Raw genomic sequence first — 21420 nt, forward strand, 5'->3', positions numbered from 1 at the left:
TTGTTCCTCTGGCCAATCTCCTTCCTCCCACCTTCCTCTCAGCTCCAGTGTCACACCAAGGCACAACCCATCACCACCACTGTTCAGCTCCTGCACAGGACCTTGGGGTTTCCCACCACCTCAAAACTTCCTCTGTCTCTAGCACGTTTTGCAGCAGAGTCAGTGCAAACAGAAGGCTCAGGCTGACCATCAACACAAATTACTGTGACTTGAGCAGTTGGTGCACTCGTTAAGCCAAGGCCAGTCACAGCCTATAGTGAAGGAATGCAGTTCTGCTCAAGTCCAGCATTAGAGTGAAAATCTAAGCCACGTGATGCTGCCCTACCTACAGCCCCCACACATCCAGATTACTGCAGATAGCTGACATGAGGAGGCTTAAACTATAGTCACTTGCTCAGGGTCACATCCCAAAGCTTGCAAGAAGTTTCTATATATTCTCTATACTTGAAAAACAACCCAGGGTAAGGTTCAGAGCAAAATGTAACGTTGCCTACCTGTTCTAAAATAACCCTGTATAGACAAGCTCTGAAACTTCATTGCAGCTGCCTGGAGACCCTGCTTCCACTAGTCTTCAGGGATGAGCATGAATTAAAATCTGAAGGCAACAGCAAATTTCATTTTTAATTAGGCAGGGCAGCCAGCCAAGGAGGGCTCTCCCTCCCTCCCTCCCTCCCACCCACAGCTAGCGAAGCCTGACAGCTAGAAAGGATTTGTGCTTGTGTGCAGTCCCAGTGGCCATTCGCAGCACACCGACGCTGAACACGTGCCAATGCAGTTCAAACAAAAGCCAGCCATGCAGCATTGTGAATGCAGTTAATATACAACCAGTTAAGGGCAGCAGGACATCCAAAAGCACCAGGCTTGGAGGGAACAAAGGGCATCGACTTGGGCTCAGCTCCTGCACGTAGCTCCACCTTACCTCATCTCCAGCCTGAGTGCCCGGAACAACCCAGGAGTCCTGAGCTTAGCAGCACTTGGAGAATGAGCATCCTTAAAAGCAAAGGAATTTTAAGGAAACAACAATAAAAGACCCATCTGCTTATTTTGCCTTTAATATGGGGCTCTCAGCTCCCAGAGCTTGAGGAGGCAACACGTAAAGCATCCCAACCAGCTGTGTGGGGTGGCTGTGCATGCAAAGATCAAATACAGATCCTCCCTCCTCAGCTCACACAGCTGAATTTGTTCAAAGGGAAAGGAGAGGGAATTTTACTTAGGTTGGCAAAATGCAAACAACATAAGGCCTTTCACATCCCAGGCCACCAGCACTGCTCCATTCAGGAGTCAAAGCTCTCGGTAACCTCAACAGGATCCAACCCCAGGTCTCACTGACCTACCCAAAAATGGAGTTACACTGCAAGTATAAAGGGACAAAAAGCTTTCTGATAAGAACACAGCTGGCTGCTGGCAGTCTCAGCAGAGGCCCAGTCCTGGTGAATAAGCAGAGCTCTCAGTGTTGCCTAAAGTCATCCCATTAATGCAGGCTGGAGAGATGGAAAAACTCGCCCTGCTGCTGTCTGTGCTTTGTCCAGGGGCTGAGCAGGGAGCTGTCATCTCCACAGCCATTGCTTCAACAGCAGCTGCCAGTGCCATGGCTCACTTTACCCATCCTTCCCCTTCCAGAGTCATCATCTGAGATCAGTTTGCCATGAGCAAATCATAAGGGAAAGTAATCATCACCATCAATTAAATGTGCACCTTACAGGCTAACAATTAGAAGGCACAGCAGCAATTCTTGCCACCAGGATTATAAGCATGACATGTTTGTAAGCATGTACTCTTGGCTCGTGGCTGTTCCAGCCAAGCTATTGGGCTCCAGAGCTTTGCATGAAGTCAAAACCCAGCCTTCAGCAGAGAGGCCCAATACATCTGCCATGCCAAGCAACAGCCTTGCCAACAAGCACATCCCTCCTCAGGCTGGAGGGATGGCATCACCTGGCTGCACAGGAACAACCTAGAAATCACCTTGATGGTCACAGAGTTGCACTTCACTACCAGTTAGAAGTCATCAGCTGCCACATGGTGGTGCAACAAGGTGTGAGGTCAATATCCTGACTGGAGACACTCCCTTTCCACAGTGCTGGCAAGTGCTTTCTGCAAATCTCATCTCAACAGGAAGGAAAATACAGTCATTTAACTCATGTCTTCCACGGCCATCTCAGGCAAACAGAGGGAAAAGCTCTTCAAGGCAAATCTCAAGCCAAAAATCTGAGAGGTTTTTTCTTTGCCACCATATCCTTGCATCAATTAAACAGAACAGTGATGAGTTTGCCTGCCTCAGGGCAAGCAGTACACAGTGCCTAAAGCAAAGAGCTTTAAAGCCAAAATTTGTATCATTAAAAAAAATCCTGTATCTTCTACAAGACAGAGGAGCCTCAGGAAATAAATACAGAAAGAGAAACCAGGAGCTACTGTGAGCTGATCCTTCTTTATGGCTTGCCACGTGCCTTGTTCCAACTGCATACCAGCTCAATGCTTCTAGCCTATTAAGAAAGGAATTATTTGTTTTTAAGAGCTTAGGACAGCCAATAGATTTGTATTCCAGGTTTCACAGGTGGGAGGTTTCAAAATGATCTTCCAGACATAACAACACAGCTTTAATCAGATCAAGCCCACACCATTAATGCAGCACAGTTGCAACCAATGCATCTGCCAAACCAGTTCAGTTTCTAAACACCTTCCACCTTTGAATGGAGGGCACAAAGTTTAAAGTCATAAGGTTCTTTATGATGCTTAACCAAAGAGGGAAGAACAGGTCTATGACCTGTGGTAGATATCCAGGAGGGTACTCACCAGTGTTCTCTTCCATTCCTCTGGCACAACGGCTTTCTGAGCAATTCCTACAAAAACAGGGACATAGAAATTAGAATTTCAAGTGTGACCAAAGCTCAAGTTTAGTTTCACTTCCCTATCAGCTCTGCTCAGTCTGCACAGAATCAGCATGGAGGGAATCTAGAGCAAAAATCCTGCCCCAGCAAACAAGGAATGAGAGCATGTGGCATCTCCACCCCTCTTTGAAGATACCAATAGCCTCTAATCACACACATGCTGTGTTGGGAAGAAAAGACAACCACAATTAAGGTGTAATAACTACAAAGCATCAAATGTTTGTTCCTGAGGAAAAGATTCCATGACTGCCTTCTTCAACAGGGCATGTGCCTGCTGGAAAAGGGAACAGCTATTGCTTATCTAGCAAAGGCAGGATAGCACGTGCACAGGAAGCATTTTAGATGTCACACAACATCAAGGCAGTTCTGAACATACTGAGGGAAAAAAAAGACTAAAGGGAGGAACCAGAATTTCAGCAACAAACCAGCTTTTCTATGGAGAAAGTTCTGAAATGAGGTGCAAGAGGAACTGAGTTTGGGGAACCCTATCAGGACACATCTTGATTCTGACACAGCACAGTAAAAACATGCTCAGCAGTTTAGAGAGAGCTTCTGTCCCAAACAGCTTGCAGTTCAAACTAAGACAACCACAATAGGAAATATCAACAGGCACAGCATGGGGTGATTGGGAAAGAGCACAAAGTAAGCTAATTCCTAGCACCCAGAATCACAGAATCCTTTTAGTTGGAAAAGCCCTTGAAGCTGCTGGAGTCCAAGCCCTCCCCTCACCCTGCCACTCCCCCAGCTCCCTGGGCAGCCTGGCACAGGGGCTGACAACCCTCTCAGGGAAAAAGTTCTGCCTCAATTCCAATCTAAACTTCTTCTGGAGCAACTTGAGGCTGGAGAGAAGAGACCAATCCCCAGCTCACTGCAGCCTCCTGTCAGGGAGTTGCAGAGAGTGCTCCTGTCTCCTCCTCTTTTCCAGGATGAACCCTACCAGCTCCCTCAGCCAAGAAGTCAACACCAGCCTTTATCCATGGCCTGTTTCAGCCAATCCCTTCACCTTAAAGCCTAGGACAGCCCCTCACCTCCCTGCAGCAAGGTGGAGTTTGCAGGTTACAATGCAACCTCAGATGGATCATCTCCACCAGACAACCCGCTGACTTGGTGGCACGTGTCCGGTTTGTGTGACAGTGCCAGGGCATCCCTGAGCTGCAGTGTCAGAGGAGACAACTCCATCATCCCAGTGCCTGAATGAGCTGCTGCCAGCAGAGCTTTTAAGCTTTGCTTTGCTGAACAGTGTGGGCAAGACCACTTCTTTTGATCAGCCAACCACACTCCAGTCTACTTCTCTCCATTGGAGTGAGAACATCATTGCAGCAATAGCCTTAGATGGGGAGAACACCTCAACAAAGCCATGGAACTCTCAAAGCATCACTGGCCATCACAGCATTGAGACAGCTGAGCAAAGAGAAGCAGCAAGTCACACCATCACCAAACTGTTAGGTTGGAAGAGACCTTTAAGATCATCTGAGTACACCCATCAACCCAGCACTGCCAAGAACATCAGATGTCTTCATTTCAGAGGCCGATTACCACGAGGTTACTTGGGAAACACCCTCAGAATCCCTCCTGCTTAATCCCTTAACACCATTAAAACACAGCTAACTTTCACATGCAGTTTGTTGGCAGGCTTTGGTACACCCACATGATGTGCCCAAAGGCTGCATCAAGGACACTCTGTGCAAAATAACGAACAAATGGCTCCCCCCACTGAAGGCAGAAGAGCCATAATGATTGTTACAATATCTTCATCGAGTCAGCACCTTCACACAAACCCAAAGTCCCAGTTAGCAGTAACTCCACCCTACAGAGTCCCTGTCTGCCCTTTCACTTCCTTCTGGGAAGAGAAAGCAGAAGAGAAACAAAAGCAGACACCTCAACACCTACTTGAACCTCAGCACAGATGACAGCAACAACCCTCCCACTTCCCCAGAGCCACCAGGGAGTTCAGTTTAATTTGCCTTTCAAGGGCATTCCTGCACAGGCTGTGCTGAGCTTTGCATATTACAAGGGGCACATTTGTGCCTGGAATACTAATCCTGGCAGCCCATCGCTGCTGGACACTCTCTGTATGCACCAAGGACATCTGTCATCGCCTGACAGCACGGCTGGAAGCACCTCAGCCTCTATGGGAGGGATTCTTCTGAGCAAAACACTAAATCCACAATCATCTGACTATTAATAGAACAAGTATAAAAGGCACATCAAAGGGGAAAAGAGAAAGGCGATGCCAGGTTAGAGCAAGAGGGAGCAAAGTCAGGACTCCCCCCCACACTGCCACGAGGCTGCCAAGGCAGGAGCACACATCTGCTTGCACTGAGAAACAGGCACCGTCTCGCTGAAGCAATGGATTAAGCAGTGCAGATCCTGCTGCTGGCATTAACTAGGACTGGCTAACTGGGGAGCTGTACTCTGCAGTGGACAGTTTGAGATAACCTGCCCAGCAGAACAGAAAATTCCTTTTATCCCCAACTGTCAGACTTGTTCCAGACGCCCAAGCCTGTGAAAACTTGAGGTCTGCACTTCCTTTTGCATGACACATGCTACAGCTCTCTGAATATTCATGTCCTCAAAGTGCTCACACGTTCCCTGGGCCTGACAGTGGTGTGAAATTCCTCCTTCACCAGAGAGCTGCCTGTTCCCAGCACAGCTCCTTCCACTGCTCCTGCAGCCGCTGCTTTCCAGCCCCGGCCCTTGCTGCTGCTCAGCACTGCAGCGAGCCAAGGCACGGCCTTTGTCTGCCTTGTTAGTTCAAACACTTTGCTGCTTTTTTCTTTCAGCTCTTCGTACCAATCTAAGAACATATTCGTGTTCCATTGACCCGTCTCTGAACTCTCAGCAGCAAGGTGATGGCTTTTTTCCAGCTAGGCTGCTAATCCCCACACACAATAGAAAAGGAGGGCTCTGCAGCCATGCCCGAGTGTTTCCTACACTGTTTTCTACCCTGTTTCTCCAGTCCTAACACGCTCTCTGCTGAAGAGAGGAATTTCATCTGTCCCTGCTCTGCCCAGGGGCTCGGAGCTCTGTCGCATCCTCCCGAGGGTGCTGTTCCCCAGCAACACAAACTGAACTAAGTCCAGACTCTGGATCTCCTTTTCTGTGCCTTTCCACTCCTTCCTCGTGCCAGCTTCAATCCAGCCACCTACTGAGCAGCCAAAGCTGACCCAGGTGCAAAGCAAATGCTTTCAGAGGAGCATATGATGGCTTTGGAAGGACAGGACCTTGACAGCTCCAGCTCCCAATATTAAGTCACCACAAAGCTGCCCACCCAGGTGCCACCTGCCTCGGGCAATTCACATAGTTCAGTTACAGCTTCACTGATTACCAGCTCACCCTCTTTCTCTTGGTCTCATTCTCAGCAACCTTACCCAGACCTCTGATGCTTTCAGCTTTCTCCACAGAGATGCTCATTAGCTGCACCACTCTCTCCTTGCAGGCGTTTCTGATCTGGGACCGCTCATCTCCCTCAGTAACGCCCAGCAGCTGCCTTCAGAGGACTAAGGGACATTTCTACAAGTCCAACTCAAACCCAAGCCAATGTTGGTTGTTTTTCCCCCCAACTAAACTAGTAAACTGACAACTCTTCCAAGCAGAAGTGGCACATTACTGTACACAGCATCTGCTAACAGGCTTGCCTTAGGCATGGAAAGCCTGTTTCCATGCTGGCTCAGCTCGAAATCAGCATTCCAGAGAGGGACACAACAGCAGCTGGGCAGCTACTACAGGGCTCTTACTGTAATGAGACACAAAACCCGGGGCTGTCTTGGAAAAAAAAGCATTTGGGAGAGAGAAAGGATGTTCACAGTCTTGAACTGTATCCATCAGTTGGAGGGAGAGAGAAAGGGAAGTGTTAACGAACATCCAATAGCCTGAGGAACAAGCTCCTGCATTAATACAGACCATTACCAAGCTCTCAAGTGACATCCCCGTGAAATGAAACCAAACTCACCTGACAACCTCCTAGAAGGTATTTTATTTTGTCCTAATGCCATGCTAGTAACAGTCAATAAACAAATATAACAACTCATTATGCCAGTTCAGCCCTTTGCTTTACTCTGGTTTTAAACTATTACCCCAACAGCACCCAGAAGGCCAAATCCAGAGCCAGTCTCCACTGGAGCAGATGACAGAGGAGCCCAGTGAGGGTGGAATGCTGCCCAAAAGAGCTCACTATTGTAACAAGACAAACTGGGCAGCTAAAATAAAGTGAGCTGAGAGACCAAGGCCAGGCACCAAGCAGCCTGCTCTTCATCACACAGCGAGGCTCTGAGCCTTCACCCCCAGCTTGCCACAGCAGAAACCTCCCAGCTGTCCCACCACACCTGCTTATCCATCCCTTTTAATAAATGCCATTTAAAAAGAAAAATACAATAGAAGGCTTTCTTCTCTCACCAATCCATTCCTCATTCTGGGAAGCCAGATGAGTGGATTTTTGCAAAGCTGAGCTAACTCCACCTAACGCTGTGGCTATGCTGCCCATGAAGCCCCACAAAGTCCCCAGGGGAAGGGCTAAAGTAACTCAATTTATCTGCCAGCCATAAGATTAAAAGCATGGTAAACAATATTAAAATTCTGTTCTACAAAGCAGAATAACTCAAGAGCACAGCACAGTCCTCCCAAGGGGCAGCTTACAGCACGGGGGCACAGGCAAGAGTTTAAATATCACCAGGGAAATGCTTAAAAACAACCTCCCCAGCCGAACCATGTCAAAGGCACTACTATAAATTACAAGACAAGGTGTGAAGGGAGTTAACCTCTCGTTGGACTGAGCACCTCAGAGGGGAAGAGATGCACAAAAGCCTTTCTTCAGGTCAGCAGATGGCAAAAATCTTGTCTGTTTTATCTGACTTCATCCAGTAACAAATCAACTCCACCTAAACCTCCGGATTTGCTCCCATCCTTCAGTTATCATGGTTTTCACACCAATGAGCCTCTGCTGGTTCTGAAATCCTGCAAGCAGCCACTGCTGACCCAGTTTGTTCTGCCCTAACCACACACAGAGCAATGGAGAGATCAACCCATTGCTTGGAGGTAAATACAAACACTCCCCCTTCAATAAAGTGACAGAGATCAAACCACGTTGTTTTCACAGCCTAATCTGGCAACAGGTCAGTGAATGGGGTGCATCAAGAATTAACAGCCCTGCAGTTTCTCTCTCTTTAGGTGGATGGCAACAGCTTTGACTGCAACTTGCATTTCTCCACTTGTTGGATGGCAATTGCTTCCAGCAGGAACACAGCAGCTGCTCAGCACAAGGAAAGGGCTTTGTGGAAGAAACAGGGGAGAAATCACAAAAGAGTAGAACTGTAAATGCAATTTCACTTGAAGATTAGAATAACTAGGTTTAAGAAATCAAAATGCAATAGCTATTTACAGCAAATGAAACCAGAGGCTTTTCCTCACACATTTATTGGGTAACTGGCTCCCCATGCAAGCAGCAAAGATTTTTCAGCAGTGTAGCAGTTGCCTGTGGGTGGCACAGTAATATAACAGTAATATTCCTTCCAGAGAGGAACTAGAAAGTGAAGAGAGCTGCATCCTCTGTGGCTGTGAGATGCAGCAGGTGAGAGGCTTCATCACTTGCACCAAACAAACCCTAAAAATACTCACTGACACTGTGCAGAACACAGAGGGATTCCCAACCCACCTTCACTGACCAGCACGTTGAAGTCTGCACAAGGCCTTTCCTCAATCTGTGCCCTGGTTTCCCACTCAAGAGAGGATTCATTTATTTTGTAAAGCAATTGAGAAGCAAATTAAAACTTGCAAAGCTCTATCTCCTAGAAACTGCTGCCTTATCCAGGACTCCCACAGTAGCACCTGGACACCTTACTCAGCTAACCAGCCAAACATAGATGATTTTCCCCCCCTATTTCTACTTGAAACAGATGATACAAAGTCTCTAAAAGCCACTCCAGCCTCTCTCAGATGTTCTAGCTCACCAAATGAGCCCTATTTACCAAACCTTCAACAAAAAGCCAGCAGCCTATAGGAAGGCATGGCACAGAGACGAACACAGCGTGACTTCTATGCCAGCTCCCAGTGACAAATGCTATTTCTGTTTAGCTATCAGTACAGTAAACACTCATCATTCGCCTCCAGAGCTTTTGGCAGCTGATCAACCACTCTGGAGGTGTGGATGCATGCAGGGGAAAAAACCTGCAGTATGGATAGAGCAAACCAGCTTCCCTACTCACCCTCCTTGAAGCAGCTGAAGAGCTTGACTCTACCCAAATTACCTTCCTGATAAAAGGAAAAGGGTAAAATTAACACAGAATGGCTGATTTCTGCAGAGGCTCTTGCTCTTAATATAATGGAAGCTGACACAGGAGTAAGGGCATCCAAAGAGCAAGGCATGGCTGTTCCTTGTTCAACCCTCAAAAGATGGAAGCCCAAAGTCACCCACAACAAGAGCCTATTTACCCTCTGGGTTCCTGGCTGACAGCTAAGACTGTAAAACTTTAGATTTATCTCTTACTTGTTGAGTAGATGTGGAAGTTTTTTCCCCTAGAAGGCTTGACAGATGTACTCATCACCTGCAGGTTACCACACGTCAGGGTGCAGCTGGGATCTAGTGCCCCATCCTTTCAAAGCTCCATTTCCTCAGCTGTCTGCCCAACACTCAGCAGTGCAGGTTTCAGCTTGGAAAAGGTTCATAAAGAGACAAGATTTTTAGCTTGGCTCAGCAAAAAAAGCTCAACACCTAACACTTGAACCACCATGCTCAAAACTCTCCCCTACCACTACAGCTGCAAAACACATCTACTGCACGAGTGTCTTCAAGAGAGGAAGAGGTACACTTAGTTATAACACAGAATAAACAAACCAGGCTGTTTGCAGAGGTCAGAGATAAGAACTAAATGCAACCCAGGGCTGAAGTTTTAAAAAAGACATAAGATCAAGCTTGATATCATTAAAACCAGGATATTAGAGTTGTTCACTAGGTCAGAGGAGGTTCTCCTACTCCTCTGCTCTGCCCTGCTGAGGCTTCATCTGGAGTCCTGTGTCCAGTTCTGGGCTCCCCAGCTCCAGAGGGACAGGGAACTGCTGGGGAGAGGCCAGTGCAGGGACATCAAGATGATCAGGAGACTGGAGCATCTTCCTTCTGAGGAAAGGCTGTGGGACCTGGGGGTGTTTAGTCTGGAGAAGAGGAGACTGAGGGGGGGGATCTCATTAATAGTTACAAATATCTTACTGGTGGGTTTCTGTTTTATCCAGTGTCAGGACAAGGGGTGATGGGATGAAGCTGGAACACAAACAGTTCCATTGAAACATAAGGAAAAACTCTTTGAGTGCGGAGGTGAGGGAGCCCTGGCCCAGGCTGCCCAGGGAGGGTGTGGGGGCTCCTTCTTGGAGGGCTTCAAAACCCACCTGGACATGTTCCTGTGTGACCTGATCTAGGTGGGAGCTGCTTTGGCAGGGGTTGGACTGGATGATCTCTCAAGGTCCCTTGCAACCCCCACCATTCTATCTTCTAGACACTCACAGAACCAAGACACATTACTTAATCTATCAGCACATGCTAACCCTGAAGATGTGAGCATTAATAAATTGTTACACTGAAGAATGCAAGTGACACATTTTGCTGTTACCCAGAAAACTCTGGGCACACTGAAAGGAGAGAAGAGGAAGGCTAAAAAAATCGAACCATCTCCACCAGCAGCTGCTTTGTCATACTGCAAGCAAAAAAACCCAATGACTATTTGAAGTTGAGTTCTCATTTGCCCCAAATCTAAGCTGTATTTTCTTTTTCTCCCTTTTTCCAAAATGCATGATCTGACAAAGTGGATTCTGTTAAGAACCCACAAGTCCCACATTAGGAATAACATTCTCGCTGCTTGAGCCACTGGAGCAGCAGAGTATCCCCAAGCCAGCAACAAAACACCAGCTGAGCCTCTGCGAAGTGAGCCCACAGCCCAATCTCTGCACCACAGCAAGGGCTGTATAAATTAATTAGTGCAGTAATAGGAGATCAGGAAATGCCTGGAGTCCGATTCACCTTTCAGGGAGGGTTCTACTAAAGGGAAAGCATTCCAGGAGCCATGGGCCCTGTTCCTCAGACTAAGAATACTAAAAACTGAAAGTCTTGAGATGCCTTCATTCCCTTAAAGGCTATAAACCAACACATAACATATTAAACATTGAGCACCTAGGAGTCAAACCTAAAACCAGCCTGATTGCCTTAAACCACTCTAAATGCAGGCCACCAGTAAAAGGATTCACTTCACCCAGGTCTTTTCCAGGTTGTTGCATTGCCACAAAAAACCACTAACCTCTGCTTTTCTTAAAGGTAGTAGCCACGGGGTTGCAGGTCTCCCTTCCAAAAGGAACTGAAGGTCAGCTTGCAGCTCCTGTGAAATCCCAGTCCCAGCAGCACCACACTGGTTTCAACTCTGGAACTGGCACTTTCCCATTGTGTTTTTTTCTGCACAACCAATTTCAGTACAATAGGGCTTGTCAGAAATTAACATTCCTTCCTGATCAGTACATACCTGCTCAGACACCACTTTGTTCTCCTACCACACCTTGCAGGGAATTTCAATTTACTCAAAAAACCCCCCACCAACCCTCTAACCAACTCTGTCCCTGCAGAACCATGGACACAAGGAGAAATGGGAGGACTCCAGAGAAACTGGCAGCTTGAAAGCACAGGACAGCTTGGCTGAAGCCAAGATCCAATGCTGCAAAGGGAAGCAAGAAGACTCAGGAAAGCAACTTCACAACAGAAATAAACTCACCTGCTGATTTGCACTCCAGTGTACATACAAAGTTAGGTTTCCCCCCTCCAATTTTAACAAGTATTTTCCACTCTTTGTATGTTTGTACAGAGACCAATGAAGAATCTCACACCTCTGTCACAAACCACTGCTCAGAGATAATCACCACATTCCTTAGGTCTCAGCACTGCACACAGCACTGCCTCCATGAAAAGGCTTTCCTGTTTCCAGGGAAGCCTCCAGCTTTTGAAGTAGCAAAAGCTGCTTTTACAACCCAACAGGACCTCCTAAGAAAAAAAACTGCTGCTAGTGAACAAAATCCATTTTAAGTTGACAAATGCTACTGAAGACACAAACTCAGCCCTTCTCCTTGTATCTGCCATGTGAAGCATAAGAATGAGCTTGCTTGGATGCATCAGCAACAAAAATCTCCAGTCTCAACCTACCATTAAGGCATGGAATGAGGACTTTGGGTTGCACACACCATCTGGGCTACATACAATCTGTGTCTGTGTTGCACCATAACACACACCCAAAACGCACATAATAACAGGGTGACTTTACCTCTGGCTTCTGGGGTAAAATACAAACCACCTTCACCTCAGTTTTGTGGTTTCTGTTTTCGTCAAACTTTCAATGAAAGCCAAGCAGCTGAGCACTCTGCAGTGCTGTGGGAATGGCCCAGCATTGGGACTTAGACAATTTCGTTCACAACCACAATTTCCTCACCAAAATGAGGCTGTTCTTTGTCTCTGCCACAGCAAAGCCAGTTTGCCAAGACTTTCTTTTTGCCTTTAAGAAGTGACAGGAATGAGTTTAGCCATGATCAGAGAACCACAGACTGGTGGGGGCTGGAAGGGCCCTGCAGAGCTCATCTAGCCCAAGCCCCTGGTACAGCAGGTTCCCCTGGCTCAGGGGCACAGGAACGTGTCCAGGTGGGTTCGGAAACCTCCTGAGAAGGAGCCTCCACACCCTCCCTGGGCAGCCTGGGCCAGGGCTCCCTCACCTCAGCACCAAAGGACTTGCTCCTCCTGTTCCAGTGGCATTTCCCATGTTCCAGCCTGTGCCTGTTCCCCCTTGTCCTGTCACTGGCCACCACACAACAAAGTGTCACCTCATCCTCCTGACACCCACCCTTTAGGTGCTGATCAGTGCTGCTGAGGTGCCCCTGAGCTCAGGCTTCTCTTCTCCAGGCTGAACAGCCCCAGGGCTGCAGCCTTTCCTCCTCACACACATGTTCCATCCCCTCAGCATCTTGGTGGCCCTGCACTGGCCTCTCTCCAGCAGTCCCCTGTCCCTCCTGAGCTGGGGAGCCCAGAACAAAGCACTAAACCAAACTTGTCACAAGGCTCACCTGAACTCAGACAAAGGCAGCAGCAGTTGAGGCAGGAGCTGAATTTGCAGTCCTGCCACACAGATCTGTCCCAAGGCACCTCAAACATTTGTTCCCTGCTGCATGCCTGGCTGCTTCCTGAGATGGAGACCACAGCATATGCATGATCTGATTCAACTCCACTGCACACTTGAGTACATAAACCAGGCACCTCTAATCAAATTCCACACCAAAAGGCAACACAATGTTCCTGTTTGAAAAACTACCCAAGATCCAGAAGCCCTGTGCTATGTAGGTGTCGTTATCAAGTTGAAGCATAGAGTCAACATTCCTCAGCTACACACAGCTCAGCTATTTAAAATGAGATCTCTGAATGGACACTCCTGAACCACATCACAGGGCCCACAGGAGCCTTAAAATGTCATCATTTGATTCAGTTTTGCCAAACAACAAGCAGTTCAGGCAGTGTTTGTAATTCAGTCATGGCCTTATTTTTTTTCCTTCACAGTTTCACTACAGTAATTACTAATTACTTCTGATTAAGATATCGAATTTCCTTAAAGAAACTCTCCCCAGGCAATTTATTCCTCTTGTGTTCCACAGCTTTAGCTTTAATAAAAAGGTGCCCCAGCCACAACCAGGCAAGCAGAGACATTAATTCCCACGACTGATCTGGCAAACGAAGCACAGGCAGTGAGGCATCCCACCGTGAAAATAAGCCCATAAAGTTTCTGAAAGAGAACATTTCCTTTAAAGAAAAACAAACCAAATCATTTGTAGCTCTCATTGCTGTGCACAAAGTTCATGAAGCAGTAACACTGTAAGGACAGTGCTTACTACAGCACTCAACACTTCTGGATGGGGATCTTACCATTGGTGATTCACACATGGTCATGCACCTTTCAGAGCTGTTTTACCTTTTGAAGAGATAAAAATCCCTCAAACCTCCAAGAGGATCATCTTAAAGAAGGGAGGTGGTGATCTGCTGGAACAGGAATGTTTCTTTCAGCCTGCTCTCACTGTCACTCCACCAATTCTCAATTTAGAAATGATAGTTTCCAGCCAATTTGGCTGCTGTGAGAGTTCAAGAAACTAGCACATCTTCTTTTCAGCCACTAAAAGACCTTCTGCCATCACAATGAGCAGAGAAACACCCAACTGAACAAGCAAATCTCACATCACACCCTGCAGGAAGGCAAGTTGATCTGCTCCGAGAAAGTCAACCCTGTGAAAACTGCTCTTCTGTCAACTGGGCACAATTAAACAAGAGGAATCATTTTCACAAGCAGATAGAGAAGACAGGACATGGAAAGAGAAAGTATCAAGTGTCTCAAACACACTTCCAAGGCACAGAAGCTGCTAGAGGGGGAAATGCCTTTGGATGGGCTGTGTTAACAGAGAGTGACTCTCTGGTCTGCACACATGGCACGGTTAGCTCCCGGTTCACAAGCCAGGGATTCACCCCATAGCACATGCATTGAGCAGGAGTGCTGGGGGGCACCAGCAGCTCCAAGCCCTGCCTCAGGAACAGGAACCAGCACACCAGCATGGTTTGTCAGATCACTCGACCACCTTGAATAAATCCACAGGAGAGCTAAGTGAGAATTACAGACATCTCCCAGGGTGATGTCAAACAAGTCCAATGTGAGAAAGAGCCTGTCTGGAGCTTCAGAAGAGAATTAAAATCCAATAAGGAAAAAAATCCTCAAGAAAATAAGCAGCTTGAACTATTAAGTGATGACTCTTTGGTGATCCCTCCTGTATACCAGCTTCAGTCTTTCTGTTCTGTTCAACTCACGTGTCCTTGGACACGAGAGCAGGTTCCTTAACACACTCTGTGACCTCCTCCCTGCTCTCCACTCCCAAGCACAGCTATCAACAAGCCAGAAACTGCTGGTTTGCTCAGCAAACAAGACCCTTTGATAGGTGCCAACATGAGGAATGGGTAACAAAAAGCATCCCCCCCATTCCTTCCACCTACATCAGCACTCCCAGCATATTTCAAACAGGAAAGTTTCTGGGAAGGGAGTGAAACTGAAGGAGGATGTGATGACTGAAAAGATGTAACATGGAAAAGGCACAGTAAGAAAAAAATGTTAACACTAGCAGGACCTAAATCCATACTGAGCCATATCAACCTGAAATTAAACAAAGAAGTGCTTTGCTCTGCTTATAAGACTTCAAAGGCAGCTCTGAGAAAGCTCCAGGAGTTCCAAATCTGCACACGTATCAGGCAGCCACAGGTGGAAGCTGACAGCGTTTCTGGCAATGTAAACACATGCTGGAATCATGTTAGGGTTGTATCCTCACCTGCAGCTGGGAAACTCACTCATGTTAAAAGGAAAGCTGACATCAGTCGTGCAAAACACACCCTGGTTTGGTTCTTACAGAAGATGGCAGGTGGTGAAATATTCCATTTTAAGGAGAAAACAGATTTTTCAGCACAGCCCAGGCTCCTGAGGAGTCACCAGCCACACAGAGACTGCACAACACACACACATCCCCCCCTTCAAACCCTGGCAGATGTGCCCACAGAAAGCCATCCAGTCCAACCCCCTCCCCATCCCTGCCCCAGCACAACGTGCTCTTCTAAGGAACAAACCCCAGAGTCACACGCTGGGCAGGGAGACTGCAGGCACCTGCCCCACAGGACATGGAGGGGCTGCAGGGCTGAATGTCAGCACCCAGCACACCATCACTTCTCACTTCCACACGCCAAGCCAAGCTGTGTGGCAAGGACACCTTGTGGTAAGGTGGCCCAAGGAAGTGTTTGTGCAGATGACACTGATCTGCAGTGACAAGGTCTGTTAAAGGGAAAGTCGGTTCTGGAATCAAAAGGGCAGTGAGGAATAGCTGCTTTGTTGGGAAGGGGGAGCTGAAGCTTGGCCCAATGTGGCCCAGCTTCACTCTGCAAATTAAGGATGCTCACAGCAATCTTCAGAATTGGTAGGGATTTCTTCCCTTCCAACATAAGGCAAGGTTGGAGGGATGATATCATTCATTTGCAGGCCATGGAGGGTGTTTGCCAGCTTTGGGGTTTGCTTCTCAAGGGAGATTTCCTAAATGACTTCATCTGAGGAACACTTTGATTCACAAAGAGATGTCCACAAAAAACAGTGTTTGATACACAACAGCTCTCTAACAGCAATAAACAGCTACCCCTGAACACAGGGAGCTGCAAAACACCCACACACAATCAAACACCAACCCACAGCAGCTTTCACTGGGCCTGATGCAAAGAGGTTTGCACTCTCGCAGCTCCACAGCGAGGGATGAGCGTGCAGAAAGCTGCAGGAGCTCTGCCAACTCTCAGTCATTTGCTTCACTCTAGATTTCTTTGCTGGAACCTGTAACTGCACCTTCTCTGCAGCCTCTGCTGTACCTCCAGATAGGTCAGGGAGCCCCAGGGGAATGCAGCCCATGGACTAAGCAGTAACTGCTCTGCAGCAGGGACGACCTCAGACCACCCAACCATACCACTTCCCTGTTTCAGCAGCCAAAGGGAATGTAGTGACTGATTTCAACTACCCTCCTCACCACTAACACTCCCTTTCAGTCTTGGGTATTAACTATCTCATTGCAAAGCCAAGCCTTGGGTAGCTTTTACCATATCACAAACTAATGAGATCTGTGTCTCACCTCTTTGTTTGCAGCAAAGCAAATGCACCACAAAAAGAACCAACCCACCCCAACTTCCCTGATGTCTTGCAAAAATATAACACAGTAGTGCATTTGGGATAAAAGAAGCTTTTTGTCAGGAGAAAGCATCCACCTGTGTGAGCCAGAGGTGAGAACAGGCTCCCTACAAAAATGAACAGGCCTGAGTGTAAGCCCCACAGTAAGAAGCCCTGCAGAGCTCAGCGAGGTGCCTCCACACCTGCAGCATCACAGCTCTCAGGTTGCTTTGAGCTGCAAATGCAACTGGAGAAAGTTAAACCCCCAAGTTTCTTGGAGGAAGAGATTCAGTAGCAAGCACCAGGTGAGGGCACTCAGGCACCACCACCAAACCAGACCAGAGCAACTGCACTTGAACCCCAAAATAACCTCAATGCAGGAGGCAAGAGGCGCTCAGCAGTGCCCAGAGCAGCTCTGCTGTCCCCCTCTGCCAGCAGCAGCAGCCAGAATGTCAGCCAGCAGCTGACCCCAGGCAAAACCAACCTAGTGCAGAAACAGCTGGTTTTAATCCAACTCAGTTCCTCAATTTGTTTGTCACATGGCCCACAAACAGTTGTTTGGAGTCCAAGGGGAGGGAGTGAACACACAGGACCTTTCTTGCAGAGCTATGGCAGTTTTAGGTGTTTATACAGCTGCAGCCCAAAACAGGGGTCTCACACTGGAGAGCACAGTTTGCTGCCACAGAGAAAGGGATAAAATTGGGTTAGGAAGGAATCCAGTCAGGCTTCCCAGCACCACAAACAGGCTTGAAGCTGACATGAATCATCAGCTCCTGCCCACTCCTCTCTTCCTTTTGCCACAGCAACCACCGAAGGAGAGTGTCATCCGTATCTTTCCATGCTCTTTGAGCCAGGCACATCACCAAGCCAGGGCTAATCTAATATTATGACAAAACAGGACTGTTTACTCATATTTATGAGATTATTTGACAACTCTACTCCAAAACTATTATTAAACTTCCCTGATACAGTTAAGGGCAAAAACCTGAAATGCCAACAGATCCCACTAGGCCAGGATTTGGCAGCTGCAGGTTTTGGAAGGAGCACAACCTTGCTGTTCATAACCCAAGGCCAAGCGTGACCCAGGAGTTCCAGTTCAACCAGTTCCACCCTTTCTGCCTCCTCCCATTTTCTTGGAACAACAGGCAGCAACAAAACCCTACCTCAATCTATAGTGGAATAACCAATCCATTGTAAAGCCCTGTGATGGAAAGCCACCTGCTCCCCCACAAAATCCAAAGCATTTCTGAACTCCAGCTCTTCCCTCAGCCAGCACAGGCAGATGGATGTGACAGGCACAGAAACCTGCTCCACTTCCAGCAAAGCCTTTGTACTGCAGCAGCCCCGCCACACAAAGCCCAAGAGCAGAGCCTGCCTCCACCAGAACTGTTTTGTTAAGGGATCACAACATCAATCAGCAATCCTCCAGCCACAAAACCTGCTCAAACTCAACGTGCAGGCCAATTAAACTCGCAATCTGCTAAAACACACAAGCACTCTCTCTGACTTCTGGGGCCTGTGCGTGTGTCTCAGCTGGCAGGCCAGGCCCTGCAATCTAGCTGACATATTACCTGCCCCAGATGTCCCCAGAGAGTGACTGAATTGAAAATGCAATGGGCTCAGTCACCACCACAGACAACTCCAGGTTTTCACTTGCTTGCACACCCCACTCCCATTCAATATCGTGTCACAGGAAGGAAATCAGCCCTTTGCAAAGGAAGCCATAGCCCTGAGAGCAGGCAATAAAATGCTCAAGTGGGAGCCCATCTGCCTTGCTTGCCCTCCAAGAGGTCATGCCTCAAGGCTGCAAGTATTTAGGCCAGAGCTGGATTCTCAGCAGGAACCAGGCTGCAGCAGGCAGAGTGTCTGGCCACCAAGAGATGGATGATTCCTCAAGCAAATATTTGCTGCAGCTTGACCAAGACAGAAAATCAGTGTGAGAAGCCATTCCTGGAGTGCTCTGCAATGCATACCAGGTACAGCAAGCACCAGAGAAAGAAATCTCCCTCCCTTCTCCCCTACATGCAGTCCTCACGTGCTGTTCAGCAAACCTGGCCATCTGCAGCACCCTTCCCTTTGGAGCACTGCCTGCTCCTGACAGGACTGGCTTCCCAGGGTGGTTAATCATTTCCCCAGCAGACCTGAAGTAAGACAGGATAAAGCCAACTGTATGAGGTTTAACAAGGCCAAGTACCAGGTCCTGCACTTGGGCCACATCACCCCAGGCAGCTCCAGGCTGGGCCAGAGGGGCTGGAAGCTGCTGCAGGGAAAGGGCCTGGGAGGGTTGGTGGCAGCGGCTGAATAGGAGCCAGCAGCGTGCCCAGGGGGGCAAGAAGGCCAAGGGCAGCCTGGCTGGGATCAGCAGTGGGGTGGCAGCAGGAGCAGGGCAGGGATTGTCCCCTGTGCTGGGCCCTGATGAGGGTCCTCACTCCCAGAGGGAGACTGGTTCTGTTAACTGTTGGCTTACAACTCAGATTTCTTTGAAGACAAATGCTAATACCCTTTAAAAAACACCAAAGTTCACTGATCCCAAACCAAAGAGTCATCACATCACAAAACAGAAACATCCCACCTTGCTAAACAACTGCTGTGGCTGCCCAGGCTCACAGAAATCTGCCCCTTCTGTTAAAAAGCTGAGTGCACGGAATGAAACTATTTGACAAGCACCCTGCTAAAAGGCAGCAAACATTTCACCCCACCATGGCTGCTTCAAACACAGTCAAGCAGCAGTTGTGAGGCAGCTCAGCTCAGGATTCACCATCAGCAAGACAGTTTCCTACTAAGGTGTTCTTTCTGAACACAGAGCCTGATGGAGCTAAGCCCCACACTGATGTGTAACCACCACAGCTCTTCCTGAACCACATTCCCAACTCTTGTACTGGTTGTTTTGTAACAGCAGTTTAGCCCCAAACACAATTCATCCCAGGGACATGGGCAAAAGTCAGTCTGTTGCTGCTGAACCCCAGATACAGTATGTTAAGCACAGTGATTTTTAACCAGCATCTCCCTGACAGACTCTTGGCAATGGACACACTCTCCTCCTGTTTAATGCAGACACAAATCCATTCCCAACAGATTCCCGTTTCAAGTGCCCTCATTGGCACAAGCTACAAGTCATATCAAACCCAGAATTTTGGATGAGAAAGCTCTATTTGCTTTTAAAGCACTCATGCCTTTTAAAAGGAGTGTAGGGATGAAGAGAGATGATGAATGCAGGCAACCAACAGCACTAGCTGTCATTTTTTCCCAAGAGGAGCCACTAACTCCACCTTCAGAGAGGCTTTGTCAAAGCCCAGCTGATGAGTAGCACAGTCAGTCAGCCCAGATGTGCAGCCCACTGAGGACCCATCCAGTTAATTCACTTCTTCAGCATCAATTTTGTGCTCCAAATTCAAGAATACACTGTATTCTTACAGCACAGGAGAGCAAAGTGACATGTGGTTTTAAATACACAAAGAAACCCATCCACCCTGTTATCTTGACTATGCAAATCAAAGCCCTTGCTACTGGCTTTCAGAAGAAAGGCTCCAATAGCTTCCTGCAACAAAGTCACCTTGGAAATACCTCAGAACTGGAGGTTTTGGTAAGGCAGCACAACAGTGGAGTTGTAAAGAGTGTCCCAGTAACCCCGAGCCAACAGATAAAGTCAAACCCTGAGGGAACAGCTCGTGGAGGATGTAAGAGGACACATCACCCTCATCCACCTAAAGATGATGAGGTAGTTCCATCTGAACTGATAAGCAAAAGGCAGTAAGCTAAACATCTCCCACCAGTAAAAGGAACCCTGCTCTTTGTGTTTCCTCAGCAAGGCACAAACCAACCTCAAGAAACGCTCTATTAAAAAGCACCAGTTGTTCCAGTGCTCGTCAAAGGCACAACATCCCTCGGTGTCAGTTGCCCAGGAAAATTACTCTGATCAGCAGAACACATGAATTAATCAGTCCCAATACTCAGGAAAACCCAGCAATGAGCTGAAAGTGAACTCCACCCTCTCATTAAACGATCCACCACTATAGAAACTGTGATTAAACACACGGGGCTGTGAATCAGCTCCCTGACACGGAGGCAGCCACGGAAGTGCCCAGTGCTCGTGGGCAGCCTGACATTGGAGTCACCCCTCAAGCACCTCCAAACCTCAGCATCAAGCAGCTTTACCAAGACACTTCACATTTCCATCTTTCTTACCTTTTGGGTTGGTTGGCTCAGGGGCTTGCTTTGGTTGTTAGCACCTCTCAAAGCTGCACGTGCTCATTACGGGAACAGAGAGAGCAGGTTCCAAATCCATTTTGACACAACTGGATAAAGCACCTAAAACCAAACCCCAGGTGCCTCTTGCCCAGCTCTCTGTGCTGCATTTCCACTAAGAACTGAAGGAAGATGGCAGGGCTTACCAGCAGCTCCCCAAGCCTGGAGTCTGAACAAAGTGGATTTAAAAGAGGTTTAATTTTCCCAGGGACTAATACTCTCAAATCAGAATAAATCCTCCAAAAGAAGAGATTATCCATAAATTTACTAGTTAGAAATGTTAATATACCCAGTGTTTGTGCAAGGACTGCTGCTCTCCCCAGGCAAGAGCATCACCTGTACAGTTTCATATTAAAGGGGGAGCAGATTTCTGCTAGTTCCCCCCCCACCCCCCCCCCACCCCCCTTTCCACACTGAAACGTGGCACAGCAGCTTTATAAATACCACTTTCCAACAGCAGCAATTTACTGAGGAATCAAGGCAAACTTAACACACTAAGAAAGCCCTGAAAAACCCTCCCCTGCAAAGGAACTTAACACAGAAGAGATCCAAATACAAGACAC

At 47.8% G+C, this 21420-nt stretch overlaps 1 protein-coding gene across 2 annotated transcripts in view; it reads right to left on the reverse strand.

Annotated features, from left to right (window-relative positions):
- PHACTR4 (phosphatase and actin regulator 4) overlaps positions 1-21420 on the reverse strand; it is a 68251-nt gene that overhangs the window by 40407 nt on the left and 6424 nt on the right. Inside the window, exons 1-2 of one of the 2 annotated variants that reach the window (XM_062014363.1) lie at positions 2791-2807; positions 920-990 (exon numbers count right to left, since the gene is read on the reverse strand). Coding sequence is in view for 1 of the 2 variants with exons in the window: in XM_062014362.1 (XP_061870346.1) it covers positions 2791-2806 (16 nt within the window). In the remaining variant the exon portion in view is untranslated. Of the gene's footprint in view, positions 1-919; positions 991-2790; positions 2838-21420 lie in introns of those variants that run through there. The other variant, XM_062014362.1, reaches the window with a different exon arrangement.

This window comes from Colius striatus, chromosome 24 (genome assembly GCF_028858725.1).
Source record: "Colius striatus isolate bColStr4 chromosome 24, bColStr4.1.hap1, whole genome shotgun sequence".
In the NCBI taxonomy this organism is placed as follows: domain Eukaryota; kingdom Metazoa; phylum Chordata; class Aves; order Coliiformes; family Coliidae; genus Colius; species Colius striatus.